At 44.1% G+C, this 22,711-nt stretch overlaps 1 protein-coding gene across 3 annotated transcripts in view; it reads right to left on the reverse strand.

Moving 5' to 3' along the window:
* Window positions 1–22,711, reverse strand: part of LOC146691359 (partitioning defective 3 homolog B-like) — a 217,381-nt gene that overhangs the window by 19,938 nt on the left and 174,732 nt on the right. For all 3 annotated transcript variants that reach the window (XM_085434748.1, XM_085434747.1, XM_085434746.1), the window contains one exon: window positions 1,653–1,729. In XM_085434748.1, the coding sequence (XP_085290874.1) occupies window positions 1,653–1,729 (77 nt within the window). The remainder of the gene's footprint in view (window positions 1–1,652; window positions 1,730–22,711) is intronic.

Genomic DNA, 22,711 nt, shown 5'->3' on the forward strand with positions numbered 1-22,711 from the left:
AGCCCCAGGTCCTCGCTGTAGTTCGTCTGATGCAGTAATCCGTCAAACGGTCTTGGGATCGTTACCACGCTGAAAGCTGGAACACTGTTGGAGCCATTCCCATGAAAAGTATCTCGCAGCCTCTTACAAACATGATGCGTACGTGTAAAATTGGCGCAGTATTTACGGATTACGGCGCATGTGTGCGAGTGCAAACGGAGATGGGGTGTACTGTATGTGAGTGAGTGTGTGTCCAGTTTCCCAAGGCTTTTTCAGATACCACAGCCAGACCTCAAAACTATCATCACTGTTCTCGCCTCCATCTGCCAAAGTCATCACCCACACACACACACACACACACACACACACACACACACAGAAGAGGTGTGAAATAGCCATCCTGCAGTATTTTAACAGGGGTGGGAGCCCGACTATAAACGCTCTAAACTTCTGTCATTCCACTTAGCTTACCTCGTCTCTCTCGCTCTTTCTCTGACTAACATCCCCCCACGAACATTTGTTGGTCTGCTGAGGTGTCGTAGTCAGAGGCTAGAAGGAGCTACTAACAACTAGTCTGTGTTTTTACTGCCAAAGTTTACACTTTCATTTTCACTTAAAAAAAAAGTTTTATATTTAGAGATGAGGTTATGATACACTGATACCCAGCCTGCTAAAACACATTACTGCAGCGCTGTTCCTCTCGGGAAAGCAATGAGAAAAAATGACACTGAATAAAGTACGTGTGGATGAGTAAGACATCAGACATGAGCGGGAGGGGAGGGAGAAGGTCCCGGGAGGGGAGAGTCTGGGGAAAAATAAAATGTTAAGATAGCGAAGGAGCGAAGAAAGAGGGGAGAATTAAAGCTGAGGCCTTCCTGAAAGAGAAAGCGGCAAATAAAAAATAAGATGCTGAAAACCGGTAGTGACTGATGATAGCCGGAGAATGTAGTTTAGCTGTGATTGTGTTTCACATTGAGGTTAACGTGTTTAAATAGCCAGCGAACAGCTGCGCCTTCGTACATGCTCCCAGCAAATTATACTTTTGCACAACTGCGGCCTTCCAGGGGCAGCAGGATATCTGAGTGAATCAGAAAACACATAATGAGAAATAAATGGAAATAATCTTTCAAGAATTGATGAATATACTCGGGGAGCTGCTATTGTTCTTGCTGTTGGCTAATGTTAGCAATATTTCATGCTGTCCAGGGAGCAAAACAACAAAATGCAGAGTAATATAATAAAGCACAGTTGAGTGTTTATGTTTCCCTGTTTTAAACGTGAGCAAAGTTTTCTGCGGCCAGAAGGAAAACTGAAGTCTAACACTTCAGGTCGCTAATAACACACAAAACTATTTTCTTAAATCTTCTTAAAATTTAATGTGAAATTTCATAGAAAGCTGTAGAAGTGGCCCAACAGCTAGCTCACTAAACCCCCGACACATCGCAGGCTCTCGAAAAGCCTCCGAGCACATGCTGAAGTAACAGCAGTTTGAAGGGGGAGCAGATCGGTTTCCAAGCCTGTACACAGCTTGTTTTCCCAGGGGAAGGGGGAAGGTGAGGTCCTGGCTGAGGCACAGCCCCCAGAGACGAATGGCTTAATTACAGGAAGAGAAAAGAAGGACAGCAGAACACGCAGCAGTGATGTTCATACAAATGAAGGAGAAGATGCTGTACCTCGGTAAGGAGGCATACTGGCGTTCCACCTCTTCATAGCGTGGTGTCAGACGGTGATCTGCCCCTCTGCCCGGCACCTGGCGAACAAAAGCAAACGGGTGGCAAAGCCTTCAGTGACCAAGTCTGGATATCGTTCATGTAAAACTGGCAGGAGTCTTTCCTTACATACAACTAAACTGCGAGTCTAAGCATGTGCAAAGCGCACTTTCTTTGCATGTGTGTGTGTTTGTGACACAGGGGTAATTTAGGATCGACAAAGGCCAGTTATTAGGGATTTAGAGTTTCGGTCTTCTGAGGTTTTTGGGGGTTGGGAGGGAGGTCTCCATCCTAGATTAGGTTACTTCAAAACAGGATGGAGTTGTCTAGCTCATGCACACGCACACACAGTCAAAATCACACACAGTCGCGTCTCATCTCCATACTGGGGAAAAAAAGGAAAAAGCTTAAGTCAAGCTGCTGACAGTTCAATCTCCTGTTTCCTCATCTCACTGGCTCTCTCTGTAACTCGCACATCTCATTTTTTCTTCCGCCACTTATTCCCATTCCTCTATTTTTGCCTGTTAACCACACACACACACACACACACACACACACACACACACACACACACACACACACGCTCCTTCAGAGATTATCCCAGTCTATTCTGTGGGTATATTCCAGCTGCCGGGGCGCTCCTAAAACGAGCTGACTAAACCCCAAAAGTCCCCACACACACACACACACACACACACACACACACACACACACACACGCCGGTTATTCATATCTTGTGGGGACATCTTATTGACATAATGCTTTCCCAAGCCCCAAACCATGAAAATGAATGCCTAACCCTGACCCTAAACCAAACCATGACCCAATTGTAACACTGACACTTGAGTCTCAAAAATATATTCAAACTTGTGGGGGACCAGGATTTTGGTCCCCATATGGGCTGTTTGTTCCCACAAGTATAGTAAACTTTCAAGTTTTGGCTCCCACAAAGATATTAATACACACACACACACACACACACACGTTGGTTATTCATATCTTGTGGGGACATTTAGCTGACATAATATTTCCCTAGCCCCTTACCCTAACCATCAGAAATAAATGCCTAACCCTGACCCTTACCCTGAACCTAACCATAACCCAATTGTAACCCTGACACTAAAACCACATTTTGAGTCTCAAAAACGCCTTCAAACTTGTGGGTCCCCATTAGGGCTGTTGGTCCCCACAAGTATAGTAAACTTCCAATTTTTGGTCCCCACAAAGATATGAATACACACTCACACACAACCATATGCACTTGGTCTCCGTCAGCAGCCTGGATGCTGTTGTGTGAGGTAAGAAAGCGTTTAGCATTAATAAAAAGAAGGAGCTCCTCCTGTGTGTGTAATGTTGAACATGTCGTCTAAATCACCTTCACCCCTGTAAAATTCAGCTTTTGTGAATAATTCACATTTCCATTGGATAAAATTGCGTAACCTGTAACCATTACTGCGCCGCTGACGAGACATTACTGTACATCATGTGCACATTTTGAAGCCATAATATTTTGTTACAGTAGGGTGTACAGCCCGTTCCCACACAGTGAAAGAACGAATAAGAGGCTTTATACCAAAAACAGCATAACAGAATGAGGGTGAATTAAATGTGTACGTCCCAAGTGATGGAGACAAAAGGTTTTATAGAAAACTAGGTTCTTCTTTTCTCCTCGTGGAGCCCAGAATTAGATATTACAGACCGCAGCCTTTTCTTCTTTTTCTCTGCCTCTCTTCTTTCTGCATTCCAGGGAATGATGCCAGAAGGCATATAAAACAGATTTGCTGGCCCGGCTTTCTTTTTGAACACCTGTCTTTATAGCTTCAATATCTCAGGTAGAGAGACAGCGGGATATTAAGAGGGAATAGAGAGGTGGAGCAAAAGAATGAAAAGGCATTAGGAGGAGAAGAAAGGTGGAAAGAGAGATAGAGCGAATGAGAAGTAAATGAGTTAGAGAGTAGGCAAGTGTGATATAGAGAGGGGGAGTGATATTATGAAGCCATTGAGCGGTGGCGAAAGGGGAGGGGGCCGAGATGAGAGGTGAATTATAAAACAAGGGAGCGAATGGGGTGAAGATGAGGGCGACAGACTGGAGAGGTGAAAGGGACATTAAAGACACGATTTAAACAAGACGTTAAAGAGGAAACTAGAGACAGGTGAGGGTGAAACACTGCATCAGCTCCTGGAGGCTGAGGTGAGAGATGAGTAAGGGAGAGGAAAAAGGGCACGGTCATGGAGTGGAAGCAAACTTCTACAAAGGTGGTATTATTACTGTTATTATTATTATTTATAAATCAAATGAAAACACCAGAGTGTCCATCTCCCAGTGCCAGAGTATAACTGGCCACAGTGTTGAATTAGAAAATAACTCTAATATCCATTAAAGACAACAGGCTGAGCTCCATTCACCAAGCTGTCTGCTGGGCTTCAGTCACTCACGCAGCAGAGTCAAAGCTTCCTAACTTCATCTATTTCAGATGAGCTGGATGCTGAGACTGCGTTTGCTGTCTGCACCATCTTCTTTTCTCCTTTAATGCAGTTACTGGATGAATGATATGGTGTGCTGTGAGGTTCATTCTACAAATGGCCCATGTGAGAACTCTGTGCTCCACTTTTGGAGAATCAACTTCCTTTACTTTACTTATCTGTAATTAGCAACCCAGCCACAAACACATGGTGCACTCCCAGTGCCGGTCCCAAGCTGGAGTTGTGTCACCCAGAGTGAAATCTTTGCCAAATCAAACATGTGGATCATAAAGAACGACACTTCAATACCAGATAGGTCAGGACCCGGGTTAACAACGACCACTTCTGGTGCTGTGAGCCAAACGAGTGCTGGAGGAAACGCTGCTACTGTGGACTGAAGTTAACAGAAGAGAAAAAAGGAAGATGTGGTGGGAGTGAGTGAGAAGGAAAAGCAGGAGGTTGGAGATGAGAGTGGATGATGAAGATGGAGCTGCCAGGCTGGAGGAAAACATCACAGAGGAGGACAAGGAGCGTGTTGGCGTGACAGGAAGACAGACTGAGGTGGAGGCAGATCTGCTGTGGCGACCTCTAAAGGGAGGTCGCCACAGCAGATCGGCTGAAAGAGGAAGACTAATCTCTAATTAGCATGCATGTGTGAACCAATACAGTCTATGGATGCAGCCGTAGCAACCAGGTACCGCGGTCACCTGTGCCATGCATGAAAGACGCTGCCTCGATTGCAAAGAGGCGCGACTACTCTTCACCAAAACTGTGAAAAATGCAATAAATAAAAAAGCAAACTTGGCCGTTTACTGTTCTCCTTTTTAAGCTGTTGTTGAATTTGTGACCTTTTATTACAAATTAAAAGCTTCGCCTTGAAACTGTAACCAACACATTTCAGCCGTGTCTTTGATACAAACTACGGGTAACCGTGGCAACTGTGTAGCAACTACAGTAATCATAAGGAGGGTCGCCCGCTGGTCTCCGGGCCTGTGTGGCTGAGGGAGGAGGTGGAAAGCTACCAAAATATGCTTATAACAGCAAATCTGACAGAGAAAGAAGAGCCCGGAGTTAGTTTGTGAACTGACTCACTGGAAAAGACTAAAGCTGTCAGTATTAGTGTGTCTGTGACTGTAAGACACAGAAAGCTAGACGTTAGTAGACAACTGTGACAAGACTGCAGGGCAAACACTACGACAGCTGAGGTAGTGTAACACACTGTACACACCTCTATTCCCCCCCCCCCACACACACACACAACGTTTTCCACACACATAAACAAAACATGCACAATCTTTCTCTTCCAGCACAGCTTCTGTGTAATGTAATCTCTCACATGCACGCAGCCAAACACACACCCTTCCTTCCTCTGAAGGAGCGCGCACACATTTAAACACACTCCCTCTCACTCGTGGAGGGCTGTGGCAGGAGTGGAGCGCACTGGTTGGGGTAATGGTCTAGCGAAAAACCATTTCACGGCATAGCGAGCAGAGGAGAGGCAGAGAGGAGTGCGCGGAAATCAAGCAGAAGAGACTGATACAGAAGGGAGAGGGAGAAGACACACACACACACACACACACACACACACACACACACACACACTGAGAGAGAGACAAGGGCTCATCTCTCTCTTTTTAACAGATCCTTCAATCTACCCATAAAACACACCACCCAATCACTTTCAGCACTGACACACCCTCACAGACTTGTTCCTTCTATCTCCCTTTTCTACACACACACACACACACACACACACACACACACACACACACACACACACACACACACACACACACACACACACACCATCTCTTTACTCGAGCTGTCTCGAGGATTTCAGAGGGATTTAGATCGACGTGGAGTATTTGGTAGATGCATCTGCTTAAACGAGTCCACTTAGTCCAAATGTGAAGTGTCTCTTTCTTCCCCCTCGTGTTATCTTCTTCTAAACTCCTTCATCACCGGCCCCACATCAGACTTTTTACAACCCCCCCCCCCCCCCCCCCATCCGTGCTCACCATTCCCTCCCTGTCCACACCTCATCTTTCATTAACTGTTCCCCTTAAGTGAAATAAAGTGGACCTGTGAGTACAGATAGATCCCATCCAAACTCTTAAGCTCTTTCCTCCTACTGCAGCCTACATCTGGCTCCTACTCTTTTTATAATACAGCCATCATTTCTCAACTTATCAACTCTTTTCTTCTAACTTGAAACCTGCTTTTGCTAGAACGTGTCTGTATCTGGAGCCACATGTCTTTCTTTAACTTCCACTGTCATTTTCTCCTTCTGTAAATCAATAGACAAAGATTTTACTCCCTTTTTGTCTTCTGTCCACTCCCCACTCTGACTCCCACCCCTGCAGAAATCGATGAATAAGGGAGGCTGGTTCTAATCCGTATCAGTCATATCGTTCTGCTCAGCCAGCACTTTCGGCTGACTCAATTAAAACACAGCTCTCTGTGCCTCCTCTCTCTGTCACAGCCGCTAAGCCTAGTGCGTGCACACATCTGTATGTTGGAGTGTCTGTGAGAGAGCTATCCCCCTGATGTGCATCATGCCATGTTAATGACGTCTCTGGTGAATTCACGCATTAAAAATGTGTCTGAACTTAAACTCCTGTTTTCACTGTTTACACATCAGCTTTTTAATGAGGAAACATAACACGAGCCAGAGATTCCCACAACACTCCCATCACGACACAAAATGTTCAACGATTACCTTCTTTCTGTCTTCCTTTGTTCATACTTAAGACCAGGATCTGCTATTATTCTGTGAGTTAGCCAAACTAGAAAAACCCTTCTTGGCTGGTATTTAGTACATGTGCTAACCTGTGCCTGGACTAACAGCTAGTGAGACTGCCTCACTGCCTGTCCATATGGCATTTCTGGGTTTGGAGAAAATCTTTGGAAAATACCGGATACTGCATAAGCTCATCTGACAAGCCTACAGCGTCCCTGAAGTCTACGTCCAATGGGTCCAACTGTTCTACCGCAATGTCAGCAGCCTCATACAGACCCAGCAGGGGCCTCTTGCACCATCCACATTGGGATCCATCATGGATCAGCCCTTTTACCACTGCACTCCATGCACCGCTTGTACCCAGGAACAGGCGACCGCCAGCTGCCCCATCAAGAGTTCAAATATCTTAGATGGAGTTCCAGAAATATGAGCAGCACCATCAAGTCAAGTCAGCTCAATGTCCACTCGCCCAAAGTCAAAGATTTACAAAATCTCCACAGAGCTGAGTGCTGGCCAGCAGCAGGGAAGCTGGCTCTCCACTCGATGGAAATACACCGCGCTGCACCATTTGCAGATAAGATGCACGAATGAACGCCACCCAGAAGAAGGCGCTAATCGTTGGAAGCCGTGCAGACGGATGTGCAGCGGACCCTGTGTTTACCTGGGATCAGCTGTAGCCAGATTCAGCTGTCAATGAGAAAACTTGGGCATCCCTTTAAGCAGGATCAACTGGAAATGAATGCGATTAAAAACATGTTACCTTTCCCTCAAAAAATATGGTATCCATACAAAGCCAACAACACTCGGCTCACTTTTTGAAATCTTTTAGGATCCCTCCAGCTTTCGCTCAGGTGTGATGGTGTTATTTCCAGCACGACATGACTAAATATATCCATTAGTTTGCACAGAGGAGGACACAATCACACATCATGTCCTCTGTAATTTATGCTTCTGATTTTTAAATAGCACCCTACACAAAGACATCTTTTTAAAAAATAATCTTTGCATCAGTCTGTAATTTTTTTCTTTTCCATTTTCTTTTGAAACTCAAATTAAATCGAGTTCGTTCCGTGCCATTCCCGGCTCCGTGTAATGACCTGTGATTGCCACCCACCATCACTCGGGTGGTAAAATGGGCCGTTCGCCTTTCCTCCCTCCACCCTCTATCCATCCACGCATGCTTCCCTCTGTTCATTCAGAGCTGTTCTCCATCACACCATTCCCGTTTTTTATTTATTCAGTAAATCTCCATTTGTTCATTTAATACTGTATACCGTCCTCCCTCCGTCCATTTACCCGTCCATTCATTCTAGAGAAAGCAGTAATTGCGGCTGCTGGCAAAAAGCCATCCGTTTTCTCAGGCTAATTACTACAGCCTCTTAACAAAGTAGCACTAAAGGAAAGAGTCGACAAGCACACTCAGAGACCGCGCCTGTTCACATTCACAGGCAAGTGAATGCGAGCAGGCGTGCACACGCACAAATAAGTATTCAAATTAGGTCCTGGCGTAGTTCATCATTCTTCTAATATGTTGACCTCACAGGAGACACTGCACAGAGCCAGAGTCAGCTGCATTAAAGCAAATCGTATTCAAACGGCACGAAATGTTCTCTGAAGACTGGCTGAGCTTATAGCTCTTAACCTGGATGACTTTGGATATTAAAGAGACATTTGTGGAAATGTCCTGATTTGGTTACACTTCTAAGAAATAAACAGCAAACACACATCCCAGCTGCGATCCGGCTCAGACTGCAGACTGCATGTTAAGCCATCGATTAGGGACTCGTGACCAGTGTTGGTCAAGTTACTTGAAAAAAGTAATCAGTAACTAATTACTGATTACTTCCCCAAAAAAGTAATCCCGTTACTTTACTGATTACTTATTTTCAAAAGTAATTAATTACTTAGTTACTTTTTAAAAACACGATTTACACCCTGAAGAGGTGATAAAGCGATAGATCTTTCAGCCCAATTCTACTTTTTCTGCATCATCATCATACAAAATGTAATCAAATGGAAAAGTCTCTTTTTAAAACTTGTTTTATTAGTTTTAATCTTTTAACTTTATGCATCAAGCAAAAATTTAACTATATGCAACATTCTCTGACTTGAATAAATTAGTTTAACATGTAAACCTATTTTCTGCACATTCCAGCTCATAAAATAAAATATTTTTTGTGTTTACACTCAGTCTTTCAAATAGATGCAAGTAAAACACAGCAGAAAATAAATAAAGTCAAAGACTCAGCGGTCCTGTTGCTCTATTTTCACCTGTAAAGCAGGAGTGGGGCAGGCGGAGGTTTACCCTGGTGCAGGTGTGCCGCGGTCAGTGGAAGAATCCGCGAGTTTCTCTGTGAGTTTCCCATTACGTCGTAGCTACTCGCTGCTTGTTTGGAAGTTTAGGGGTTTTTTTCGCTGTAAAAAGAAGTTTTCTTCCCACGCACAGCGGACACTAATGTTTTTGTCACTTTTTATGGAATCAAACTCAAAGTAAGGTCAGTACTTCCACGCTTTAAACGCTGCACGCTCATACTCTCTCTGCACTCGATATATGATCCATTGTTGATCTGCACACAGCTGTTGTCACGAACGTCGCACTCGCTTACGTCACTGTCATGAGACACTTTTTTCTTTCTGTCTGACTCTAATGGGGACCAAACTTTATATCATGAACATCACGCTGTGTTCAATTAGTCTTAAAACCAGCGACTGAGTGTTTAAGAAGCAGAATGCAAATTCTGCTGAGTCACTGCTATTGATCACCAGCCGCAGGAAGCCTCCTGCAGACGCACACTGGTCACTTTGTGTTATTGGGCTGTAAAATCTCGCCGGACTTTGCAGGGTGTGAGCGACAGCCGAAAGCGAGAGGGTGACAGACAACAAATCTGAAAGTCTCAGACTCAACTGCAACCAAGGCGGAGGAAGATAGCGAGAGAATAAAATAATCAGGGCAAATGCGCTTATTTGTTTACAACACCAAAGACGCGCCAAGCATCTTTATTCTCAGACCTCTTCCTACTGAAATGTCAGCAATGCACTAGAATAAAGCGCTAAGAATTAAGACTGGAGCACAGTTAAATGTCACAGCGCTGTTGAGCCTCTGGTACAATTAAGACACAGAAGGTCAATTTTCCCCAAAGCTCACAGCTTAGAGCGCCTTCGCCAATACAGCTATTAATACTACTTAATGCAAATCATCCCGTTTATGTGGTGTAGGTGCATAAACGGGATGGAGGAGACGGCATTTGATTTGCGCGCGTGTTTGTATGCATATCAGTACTTAGACCCATCAATCACATTAAAACCTCTTCTCGTTAAATGGCATTTAAAAGTTATCAAGCTGGTGGCATCCCAGCAAACTTTCAGCAGGCACAAAGCAACACGCACACGAACGCACAGGCAGACAGGGCACAAATACAACTCCTGCCAACACTGACGGGAACCTACAAAGAAGTGGTCTTTCATAGACATGAATTATTGGATTTTAGTTCTGGTACAGTTTATGATGGCGGGACGTAATCAACCGTCTCCCCAAACAGATCAAAACCTTACCCAGCTTATAATTTGCCCATCCTTCAAATTCATCTTCATGTGCACTTCTGGACCAAGCTGCTACTTTCTGGTTACCTCATGCAGGACTCTGCCCTGGACGTTCTCCAGTGTGTGAAAGGTGTGATGAGAGGAGATTGTGTTGGTGTAACTCATTCACTCGCTTTTTAATTGGACAGCTGTTTTTCCTGAACAGGAAATGAGTCCACGTTATGTATTTTTGTAAAGAATAGAGTAAGAATGCACACAGACAAAAACACACACCTGCACAAACTTAATGACAAGAAGAAAAAAAGAAACTGAAATAGGAGCTTTTTCAGTTCAACATGCAGCTATTTCTGTGGGTTTGTGTGTATTTAGGAGAAGAAGCCGAGGAAAGTGAGGATGGATACAGAAGAGAGCGAGAGAAGGGAAGCAGTGTGTGTGTGTGTGTGTGATGGAGAGAGATGAGGATAAATAAATGATAGTAAGAGGGAAGGTAAGGCGATAGCAGAGAGGATAGGATTAGTCTCTGCTGCAGAGCCTTTGGAGAAATTCACATAAAACACTCACATACACAGAATATTCATGCGTGTGTGTGTGTGTGTGTGTACCATACGCGTGCACACCCATGCAATGAAATAGATACATACTATATATACTTTAATAAAAAAATAATAGCTAGAAGTGCCACACACATTTATCCTGTCCTTAGTGTTCTTAACAGTTAAGCTCGTCCTTGAAAGTGCAAGGTGGGGAGTCGATAAGAGAGCAGAAAGAGAGGAAGGGAGAGTGGAGGGCGATGCCATATACACAGGGACAGAGACAAGGATGAGGAGATGAGGAGCCTACAAAGTTAAGGGAGATAATTTGGTTTCCTTTAAGCCCCCCTCCTTGCCACCCAGATAGAATATCCCTCTACCTCTACTCCCCACTCTCCTTCTGCGTCTCCTCCTCTCTGCTCAAACTTCCCGACTTAAAGAAAGTTCCCCTTTGAGGATTAGCGGGAACAAAGGAAGGTGAATTCCAAGGAAGACTAAGAGAGTGGAAGCACGGGGGAGTGAAAAAAGGTAGGGGTTAAAGGGGAAACAATTTACCTGATGGAGAAGTGCGAATGATGGGAGCGAGGAGAAGCCGGAGACAGTAAAGATGAGAGCGGAGGAAATTTTTTACCTGCGCTGCCGTTTTTTTACAATGTCAGTGCCTTAGGTAGGAAAATCTCTGCTGGCTGTGTGTTTGTGGATTTTCATATTATTTATTTATTTCTCCATGATATCAGGAGCAAGACTTAGCATAAGAGCATAAGCACATAAGAGCAGCACAGGCATATTTCTGCTGTGTGCGAGAGAGAACCTGAATACAGGGCTGGAAATACGCCTGTGTGTGTGTGTGTGTGTGTGTGTGTGTGTGTGTGTGTGCGATTATGATTGTGTGACAGTGGGAGCAGGTGGCCACAGTGGCAGGTTAGATGGAGTTGTAATAGGATGAAAGTGGCACTTTTTCTTTCTGCCTCTCGCACACGCTCAGTTCGTCTTTCAGATGATTGGTTCCAGTCGCACGGTGATGGCCATGAAGTCTGTCAGCTCCTTCTGATTTTTCTAATGTTTTTCTTTTTCATTCTAATTCCATGAAAATTCTGACCTCTTCACACTTAAATTAAAATGTGATGAGATTTTGAGATCTTTTGAAATTAATCACTTTAATCTTTTTAGTTAAAGTGATGAAATCTTTGAAATCCTTAAGCATGAAAGTGTTTCACTGATATGTGTTCATTGTAATCAGGTACTCACAGTTTGCCGTTTTCATACGTGGTCTGTTTATGTGCACATCTGATCTGTATGAGTGAGCACACGCAGACGGGTGAATATGGACAAAGAAGTGTGGAGAATGGGGGCAATATTTGCTTTTGTGCTGGACGACATGCTTGAGATGGAGGCAGGAATCCACTTTTATTTGAGACTGTGGAGCAGAATCCATGAACAGATATGTACGAACAAACAGGCAGAGGAAGGGGTGACTTGTTCTTTCTGAGAGTCTTAGGCATGCAAATTCACATAACTCTTAAGTATTTAAACCTTAAGACCTTTCTGACCTATGACCCCAGAGAACCGTTCTCTTTTCTAAAAGCCAATTTCCTGCAGAAACTGAGTAAGACACAATTTTAAGTCTACTAGAGCTCTGCCCACTTCTCATGGCCTCAGGATTGGGCTCATGAGATGAGAGGACGATCCTTTATTTTCCAGGCACTTCACTGGATATTGTCCACTTGAAATTCTTAAAATTCAGACAAAGACATGAAAAACATCACAGAACACTTTTCAATTTGTCTGAAAGCTCCGACCCTGCTGAAAGGTCACATATTACTCTCAGTACAAGAAAAGTCATCCATCAAACAGCAGAAACAGAGACGGCTGTGCAGACTGACCAGGATGTAGCTCGAGTCCAGGTGTAGCTGATGGGGGATGGGCAGAGACAGGACTAGATAAAGTAGGACATGTGGGAAAGATCGAGAAATGTAAGGAGAGAGCGAGACGGGGATTAGAAACCCCCTTAAAGCAGCGACTTAATTTCCTGGCTAATGTGGCTATGATTATCTCCTGGGTGGGAATGGGACTTTTGATGTCTTGGGACCGGACTAATCCTTGGCGGCTAACCTCCACCTCTCATTTCCTCTGGATTAGCTTACTCTGCTACTTAATAAAAAAGTTGAAGGTAGGTCAATATTAACCTGTGTGGGAGGGAAAAGGATTGTGTTTCTCTAACTTTGGAGAAGGGAAAAATGACATTAGTCATTTGTTTGCAATCACCTACAGTGTGTTTATGTTTCCTAAGAGCTCCTGTGACTTTGTGAATAACACGTTCTCTCTGAAGAACATGTGTGGAAGCAGCAGGACGTTACAGTGAAACCTTGAAGGGAGAATAGCAGACCAAGTCAATGATAAATTAGTTGTAAATTAATAAATGAAAACGAGGAGGTCACTCAGATTACGACGAGCATGAAGACACACTGGAATGTTACTGAGTTTACAGTCGGTACTTATGGGGACTGAGCCGTGTTAGGTTTAACCAGGAATAGTCCAAAAACACCAGAACTTTCTTAACCGTGATTCCCGTGGTACACTATGTAAAACGTGTGGTGCAAACACTGTTGTGCACTAAATAACGACTGCTGTGTTTGACATGCTAGCTGCAGAACTTTGAGATGTGTACTCTCCGGCTGGCAACTGGTTGCCGGAGGTTGCTGGGAATTTTGTTGGTGCAAAAACCTCCTTATGATCGTTTCGGTCACATGCAGATTGAAGTGGACAGTCACAGTTTACATAGAATATGCAGACCCCGGCCATTCACTACTCCGGTGTGTTACTTCACAGTGGATGGCGAGTAGTTTGCAGACAAGTTGCAGACAAATCTTCCACACAAACTACAACCGAGCGCTCCAACCTGCTAGCCGCCAAAGCAAACACAAGTTTTTGGTACAGCACCATATACTGTTTGCATCCAAATTCAGTCCAGCAACCTCCAGCAACCACTTGCCAACTTGTTGCTGACTATATAGGTTTCCTCGGTGACCTGTGGTTAGTAGGACAACCCATGCATGGGGCTTTAGCAATCGCAACTTGCTGGGGACAACCCGTTTTTCCCCCTTAATGGCTGGTGGTTGCCAGATAGTTGCAGACTGGTCTCTAGGCCTGTGTGACTGTTAGCTAGCTAACGTCTCCATCTGTACTGATGATGGGCCTTGTGACTGCGACACTACTGATGCTGGGCTATTCCCTTCAGCTCTGCAGCCAAGACAACAAATTTTATCAGTCGGCTTTCTGACTGTTTGACACCGTCTGTTATTGTTGTGGTGTTGTTGTAAAATCAGCTGCACTCTGCAACTAAACACAGTCTTTCAGCCAAGCTACAGCACTAGGGTCATAATCATTCCCTAACCTCTACCATGTACTTTTACTCTATAAACATAACCACAGCATGGCCACAGAGATGGCCATTAAAATAAAAATAAACTTCAATCTGATGAAGGTCCTCACAGCACAGATTTGTTTCATACAAAGACAGTAAAACAGGCCTCCTGTTGCTGGTCTCGACTTGGCATAAGACTAAACAGACACACACACACGCACACATGATTGTGCTTGTCATGGTAACCAGTTGGCTGTAACTCGCAGTCGGACTGATAAATTGGTGAAACTGAAGGTGACTCAGTGCGTCCAACAATTTAGGGCCTCATGATTGAGGGTTATTTGCAAATTCGCACAAGGACTGCGAGGACTTTTACGTAACCAAAAAGCTGCAAATTAACAAAGATTTTTTGTCTTCAGAAAATCTGTTGCCAAATTTTGTCCAACCATCTACTGCAGATCCTTTTTTTCTCATATCAGGCTTTACTCGAGAGAGAAAGCCTCAAGTGTTGCCAGGTTATCATCCGATCTGACCAATGACATGTCACTTGACCCTTCTCTTGGCCAATGCCCTGTCTCCAACAACCGGCTGGGCCCCAGCTGGCCAATTAGCTCGGCTCTTAGTGTGGAGCTCGGCCAATGAAAAGCCCCAGGAGACTTGTGTTCATCTGAACTCACAGATGGGAGGACAGAGAGGAAGAGGGAGTACGGATGAGTGTGTGAGTGTGTGTGAGCGAGAGGGTGTCGGGGTCTTGGCCTGAATTCCCAAACACTATTGAGACATCTTCACTGAAGAGGCTGGCTAGCTTTGAGTTAACAGTTGGAAACAAAGCTCTCCATAAAAGGGACCAATGGGAGAATTTAAAAGTTGATAAAAGAGAGCAAAAGAAAACCCAACGGCTAACCTGCTACGCGCCATATTTATCTTTAATACCTGTGAGTTCTCAGGAAAAGCTAACATGGTTAAAATGTTGCCAATTAAAAAACGTAAGCTTAAGCTTTTAAGCTTACAGTAAAGCTTATTGATATTATGGATGAGTTACACAGCACAGAGGCTCCAACTCGTACCTCTCTTTTTGTCGACCTCTGCTACACTTTAAATAGAGAAAAAGGATCTTTAAGCAGTCCATGTTTAACTATAAATTACACCTGATTTAATGAAGAGCTCTTTAAAGTGAAATGAACTGTGAAAAGTATTCAGTGAGAAGGCATAAATGTTACTGAGGTGAAAAAAATATGAGCGAGCTGGATGGAGGTGGCGTGATGTGCAGAGGAGAGGGGGATTTCCTCTGCCTCAGTGCTTCCACTGATTTGGAGGGAAAATTGTAACAGTCTGCCTATTTTTAATCACAAAAAGAAGAAGTGAAACTGTAAAATGTAAAATAACACGTATCGTAGCGTTAAAGTAGCCGACAGGCAGGAAAAGGCCTGTTTATGTCCCTCTCCCTGCTGCCCGGCACTCTTTCAGCTTCTCAGTGTGACTTCAAGTTGACAACCCATCTCTCACTCGCTGCCTCAGCCTCTGCTGTCAGCACTTGAGTCTTTTACCTGCTCTCCTTGTGAAACTCTGACTTTTACTACTGTATGCCCGCTCTCTTCCTCTCCACACATCTCTTGGTATTTGTTATCTATCAAATGACTCACCATATTTCAGCATCAGATATTTCTCTCAGAAGCTCTAAGAAGCTCAAGAGCTGCACGCTGCTTCAGGAATCACACATCAAACACACACACACTTTAACTCTGCTTGCTCACAGTTTGACAAAAAGTGCGTACACGGCACGCACACAGGTGCACGTGTGACACGCAGAGGTGTGCATGTCCTCGATAACACAGCTGAGCCAACAACGAAGAAAAAAACGCGCGCGCACGCGAACAAACACACACTCACACACAATTTGGCTATCTGTCCTGTCCATAGTGCAGTGGCCAGTGGTGATAACACTCTCCACTGGACCAAAACCCATCGCTCTTTACACACACGCACCTCGTCCAGGCTCTGTGAGCTGGGCTGCACATTTGCCTGCTGGCATCTTTCTTGAAATCCTCAATGAAAGTTGTGAGAGCAAAGCAGAAAGTTGATAACGCGCCATCAACACACAAGAGCCGCACACGAAATACCTGCACACACGTGCACGAGCATAGAAGAATGTCACCGCCGTACAAACCATGCAAACTGCTCTGTTCCAGCAAAGACGACTTTGCCGCTGCGTTTGCACGCGAGGATCTTATTCTTCATTAAAAATGGGAAATTCCCAAATGTGGGCACGTGTTTGAGCCCACATCTGATTAAAGCACGAGAGCCTACGATGGTGAAGGCGGCGACAAAGGCTACAGCGGGACGTCCCCGTGTGAAAACATTACACTCATTATTTACCTGCTGCTGGTTGTAACAGTTTATTATTCTGTAGATTCTCTTTGTTTTTTCCAACTGTATCAGGATTTCAGGAAAAACATGGAGAAACGTGTCGACATGCTGAGCAGTGAGGCTGCTGTGAATCACTGAAGGTAAATGTTGACTGTGAACTGATTTTGAATACACAGTTAAATATACAGTTACACAGTACTGTACTATTCCATGATTGTTGTCATTGTTTTGCACTTTTTGCTACTATTTATATGCAATTTATTCCTACAATTTTATCTTTTGAACACCTGCAGAGCTGCAATGTGCTGCATAACAATGGAAATACAGATGTGTTCTATTGGATTCTACTGTATCCCTACAAATCAGTTTTTTAGTGATTACACGTAAGAAAATGAGACAATGCATAATTGGCTCTGTTTAATATTGTGTGTTAAAAAGAACTAATTTTATTTCATTTTACTAGCAAAAACCTGTCTTACAGGTGGTTTTTATCAGCCCTGTGATAATATATGCAAAAATCCAAAGAACTGGTATTTATAATAAATCTGTTTTAAAAACATAGATGTTCATAATTCCTGGATGCGCTCATACTAAGTTTTGTTGTGATTGGCCCACCCGTTCAGGAGGAAATCATTACATCATTATAGTTAGAGGTTGAAAGAACAGCGCCACAAACACAGACTTGCAGTGTTTTGTTCCTCTGAGGCTGAGAACGCCACAGCTTATGGTCGTACCACCCTGACCACGCCCGATCTCGTCTGAGCTCAGATGCTAAGCAGGGTGCAGCCGGTTAGGAGTTGGATGGGAGAGTGCCTGGGAATACCAGGAGGCAGAGCGGGTCATTCAGTCTAAGTATCCCGAGTGTGAATGTGTACGACTGTTTAACAGGAAGCACTTAGGTGTAGAAAAAAAGTGCTTGTGTGAATTAGAGATGCATGTTCGAGTAGAGCAGAAAAGCTCTACATAAGAACCATTTACCATTCAACACAACCAGTTCTGGACTTCTTTCCAGTCTGGCAGGTACACACTGTGACACCACTCATGCACATCTACTGATAACTTAAATTTGCTGCTTTATCTTTGCTGCACGTCTCTGAACGACGCATGAATATTCTCTCCTCATAAACATTTCCAAAGTGCACTCACAGCACACAGTAACTTTATATTGTCACAGTCAGCAGATGCAGACTGTGAGAGCAGAGGACTGTGGTGGATAAAAGATACAAAACAGAGGGCGACAGCTGACTGTCAAAATAAAACAGGAAGTGCAGAGACGCAGAGCTAAGACACACAGCCAGGGAGAACACACATGACAGATGGACTAACACACGGGGAAACATGTAACCACGCGGCGACGAGGGCAATCTAATAATAATAATACAGAATAACCTCAGGACTAACTAAATGAACTTAAACCTAAACCATAATACAAAATGACATCAAAATACAAGAAAGCTCAGACGACCCAGGACCCTGATGATTCCACTGAGACCACGACACGGTGCTTCCTCCCTCAGCTCATCTTACCAAACGACACAAACCAGTGTGGTCATCATGAGAAATGATGGCTTCTGCTGTTTAAACTCAGAACTGCACGACAAACACCACAAATGACGCTTGTAACATTTGTTGTGAGTTATTTCCATGTTTCCACGGCTACTGGCAGCAGCGCTGTAAACTTTGATCGTGGTGCTGGATGCTATACGGAGGATTAATACGTGACGTTAAAGCTTCTGTGGCGTTTCGATGCTGAAGACTCAGGAACAAACAAATTAGAGGAAGTCATGCGGGGGCTCGAAACCAAAGAGTCCCCAATCCTATTTGGTCTTCACCCAAACTTTCTGAGGCCAGACTGTAGGGAAATCATGCGTGTTCAAAAACAGATAATAAGTCATGACATGTTGACTCATTCTGCCCTGCTGGCAGCCCGAACACACAAACCACACAAGTCAGAGAGAGTCTGTGTTCAAGAGAAAATGTGTGCGTTCACACGAGCTTCCACACTTCTCAGTTAATGTGAGAGCGCCGGTCCATCCTCGCGATCCCTGCGCCTGTGTCTGCTCTGGCATATGTGTCTGATGTATGTCTGCATTCTTGTATTGTGTGTCTGTGTGTGTCTAATGGATGTTCAGCAGTCATCAGACCAGTCAGGCACCAGTCCCAGACAGCGAGGTCAGTCATTCACTAATCATATTAACATTCCTCTATAATGACCCAATGCATAGCTCTCCCCTTTCAGACATGTCTTCTCTCCCTCCATCAAACTGCCTGTTTTCTCTTGATTTTATCAACCTCATCTTTTGTTCCCCTTCTTTGTCTCAATGACCGTGCAGACTCCAGCACCGTCCAAAGCACCCAAGTCAGATTTCAGAAGAACCGACATCGATTTGGTTCGATCTGCACTCACTCTGGGTCACAATTACAACACCAGCTGATCAATGGAAACGTAACTGATAACAATTCTGAAAATACCGTACTCTTCCAGCAACTTTTCCATCAAATATTCTCTAGTTCTGTTTTTTGTTTTCACACATGACTCAATGTCAAACAAATATCTCCTGGTTGAGCTCAAGTCGAGTGTTTTGGAGATAAAGTTAGAGAAGTTAGGTGGAGAGGGTTTGGATGTGTGTGAGTGGATACAGTGAGTGGACAAAGGATGATGAAGATGGGGGACCTGAGGAAGACCTCAGAGGAGGTTTTATGGTAGCAGGCTAAGGACTGGCTATGGCGCCCCCTAAAGGGCTCGGCTGAAAGGAGAAGAAGAAGAGATCTGCCGCGTGTTAAAGTCAACGTTAGTGTCCAGTAATGGGGAGCATTATAGTTCTGTATTAGTGTTTTATTTAACCCTAGTTCAGGATTATTTACAGTAAATGCAGATTTCCAGGCGTGCGAGGAGCAGCTGAAGCTTTAGCACTTGACCCTCCAAAAACCAACATGGCGGTGGAAAAATGCTAACACTGAGTACATCACACTGACTTCTTCAATCATTTATATACGGTGTGTGTGTGTGTGTGTGTGTGTGTGTGTGTGTGTGTGTGTGTGTGTGTGTGTGTGTGTGTGTGTGTGTGTGGGATCTCTATCGACACCAGGTTTGCTTCGACTGTTTTCCAGCCAAATCAAATGGAGGCTGTGTGACTTGGCTCAGAGCAGTCTGAGTGGTTTTGCATTTGGCTTAATGTCCTGCAGCGTCTTTCATTACAATACTGCAGTAAGCTGTGTGAGCCACGCAGTTACTTCAGAGGAAGAACTAACTCTGACTTTTTAACTTTGAATCGTGGTTTATGATTAACGCCCTGTTTTTCTCTCTGTGCTGCAACGTGACAGTGCAAACAGATTTATGCTAGTTTTCACCTTTACCTGGTTCTTATTCTTCAAACATTAAACAGGTTTCAGGTTTCATCCACTCAACAGCGCGCACACACACACACACACACACACACACACACACACACACACACACACACACACACACACACACACACACACACACACACTCTCTTGGTCAGTCACTGTGAATGATTTAGCTGTTAATGGCTCCAGATCTCTGACAATAAGTCAGTCGTTAATTGCTTCAGCCTGTCATAACCACCAAACCTTGCCTAAGATGACCTCATGACTCAGTGTGTGAGCAGCAGCTTAGCTCAACGACAAAGTGGTCCACAGGGACTGAGGAGAGACCGAAACAGCGCAAGAGAGAAAGGCGAACAATGACTGCCTGAACAGGGTCCACTGAGCTGACACTGATCTCATCTTGTCTGACATGTAACCTCTTGACCTGCTACTGGACATGGACATCATTCATCAACACAGATGCACAGCAGTGAGAGAGCAACCGAGACAAAACTACAAATGTAAAGATTAGCAAAGCGCTTCCCACAAATCAGAATCTGGACATCTGCTCATGTTGACGCCACAGACTTCTCAGGATAGTGACTGAGGCAGCACACGAGTAACTCTGTGAGCCTTGAACCAAGTTACATGCACATGCAAACGTGTTGCAAACAACTTGTCTGTGTTCAGTCCGCCATTTTTGTAGTTCCTGCTCACATTTTTTGGGATGTAACGTGTCTCTGCTCTCACATTAGCCAGTAACTCTTTGCACTCTGACCGACTGACCTTCATTTTCTTTCTCATCGGGCAGTGAACACGGCACACTATACATACTGAGGCTTATCACCAAAATGAAAGTAGTTTTCTTAAAGGACAAGTCGCCAAGCATTATAAATGATGTAAAGGTTCGATACTCAGCAGGAAGTCCTAGGTTAGGAACAATCACAGTAAGGCTCTCTCTTTGACCTTCTGTTTTACACGTCAAATCTTGCTCAGTAATGCAGAACGTCTGCTCTGCAGACACTTTATCTCTCTCGTCTTATTGTTTCTGTCATTTTTCTTCCTTCTTTCCATCCAACAGTTGTTCTGGGCCATCGGTGAAATCCCAGTTTCCTTTCTGTTCCATTACATTCAGCACATTTGTGCCGTTCCAACGGTCTGCTTGTCCTTATAAGGCCTGAGTGAGAATCAGCACTGGGCTCAGTCTCGTGATCATATAGGAAATATCTCTGACTGCATCTGTGTGCACACTGTGACTGTGGATGGAGGTGTGCGATCACGTGCTATTGGCTGGGATGTTGTGCGTCTCACACAACCTTTGCAGAGCAGCTCGTGCGAGCAGCCTGACACAGTGTATCCCCTTTATTAGCATTCATTTCTTTATGCAGCCAGTCAGCCAGTTCTGTATTCAGCGAAGCCAACAAAGGACTGCAGGTCTTACCACGCTGTTTCTGGAATAATGCTGATGTGTCAGATTATTAATTTACATTGCTTTACTCCAGAGATGCCAAACACTAAACTTTATCCAATTTGTGCAATGGGTGAAATTTATAAGCGGTTCAATTCTTGCTTGAATCTGTCAGTGAAGTAAATAAAAGACCTTTTTTGCAAAAATGCACAGCACGGGGAAAGTACTCAGTGACAAAGAGACTGTCTCATATAACTGAGCTGCAATTTAATATAACTTTATTATATTAAGGCTGCGGAGAGAGAACATTAGAGAATATGAACTGTGCAATGGGTTTTATGGGTTTTTCCAAGAGAAAACCACCTGTGGTTTTAATATAAGCACTAGGCAGAGTGTCTATGTGCAGCATGCAATAGCACGACTGCTCCTGAAACTGCCTGCATGTGTTACTTATGTCTTTTTCCATGTTTGAATATAGATTTTTGGCATCGATGCATGCATGTTATTTTCCGTGCATGTCTTTTAATGTGGATTTATTCGTGCAGATGTAGAAACGACACCCCCTTAAACTCCTTTCCTTCAGTTATCACAGTGTCTGCTAGCAGCAGTGCAGCGTTCAGGTATCAGGACTTAGCCGTGGCTCAGTCAGGATGCAGAACAGCACAACTGTGTTTCCATATTCCACCGCGTCCAATTGCTTGGAGATGAGTCTAAATAGATGGACCTATTGATCAACTCAACCCACCGACAAGAGCATTTTATTTCTCAATGTCATATTTAATAGAAAAAAAACCCGATGCACCTCTTATTAAAGTGGAAAAAAGGGAAATATTGAGGTTTAGAGAGAAAACATGCTCAAAGGCCATGAACCGAACTGAATGTGATAGAAAATTATATTAGGAGGAAGAAGATGCAGGAGGGATGAGGAGCTCCGAGCATCTCTCTTAACCCTGCCGACTCTCTGCTACAAGGTTTAGTGCTGTTCGTTCTCACTAACAGAGGTTTGGGGTTTAATCCCGTTCTCCTATATATGTATCTCCTATACAACACTCAAGGAAACACGAACATTTCCTGTTTATAATTTCTAAAATGAAGCGTTTCAAGGTCCCAAAGGGAAGGTGTGTGTGTTAGTACAGAGTCATGCCCTGACACGACTGTGAAAGGACAAACACAAAATTCTGAAGGGTGACGACACGATGGACTCGATGTTGGATTCTGGTGGTTGTGATTTATTCATCAGGCCAAAATCTGAAGTTTCATTTGGAGATAAAATTTGATAAA

The sequence above is a fragment of the Copadichromis virginalis genome, linkage group LG16, assembly GCF_057382275.1.
Source record: "Copadichromis virginalis isolate Kocher_CV1m ecotype Utaka linkage group LG16, C_Virginalis_male_GT1.1, whole genome shotgun sequence".
Classification (NCBI taxonomy): domain Eukaryota; kingdom Metazoa; phylum Chordata; class Actinopteri; order Cichliformes; family Cichlidae; genus Copadichromis; species Copadichromis virginalis.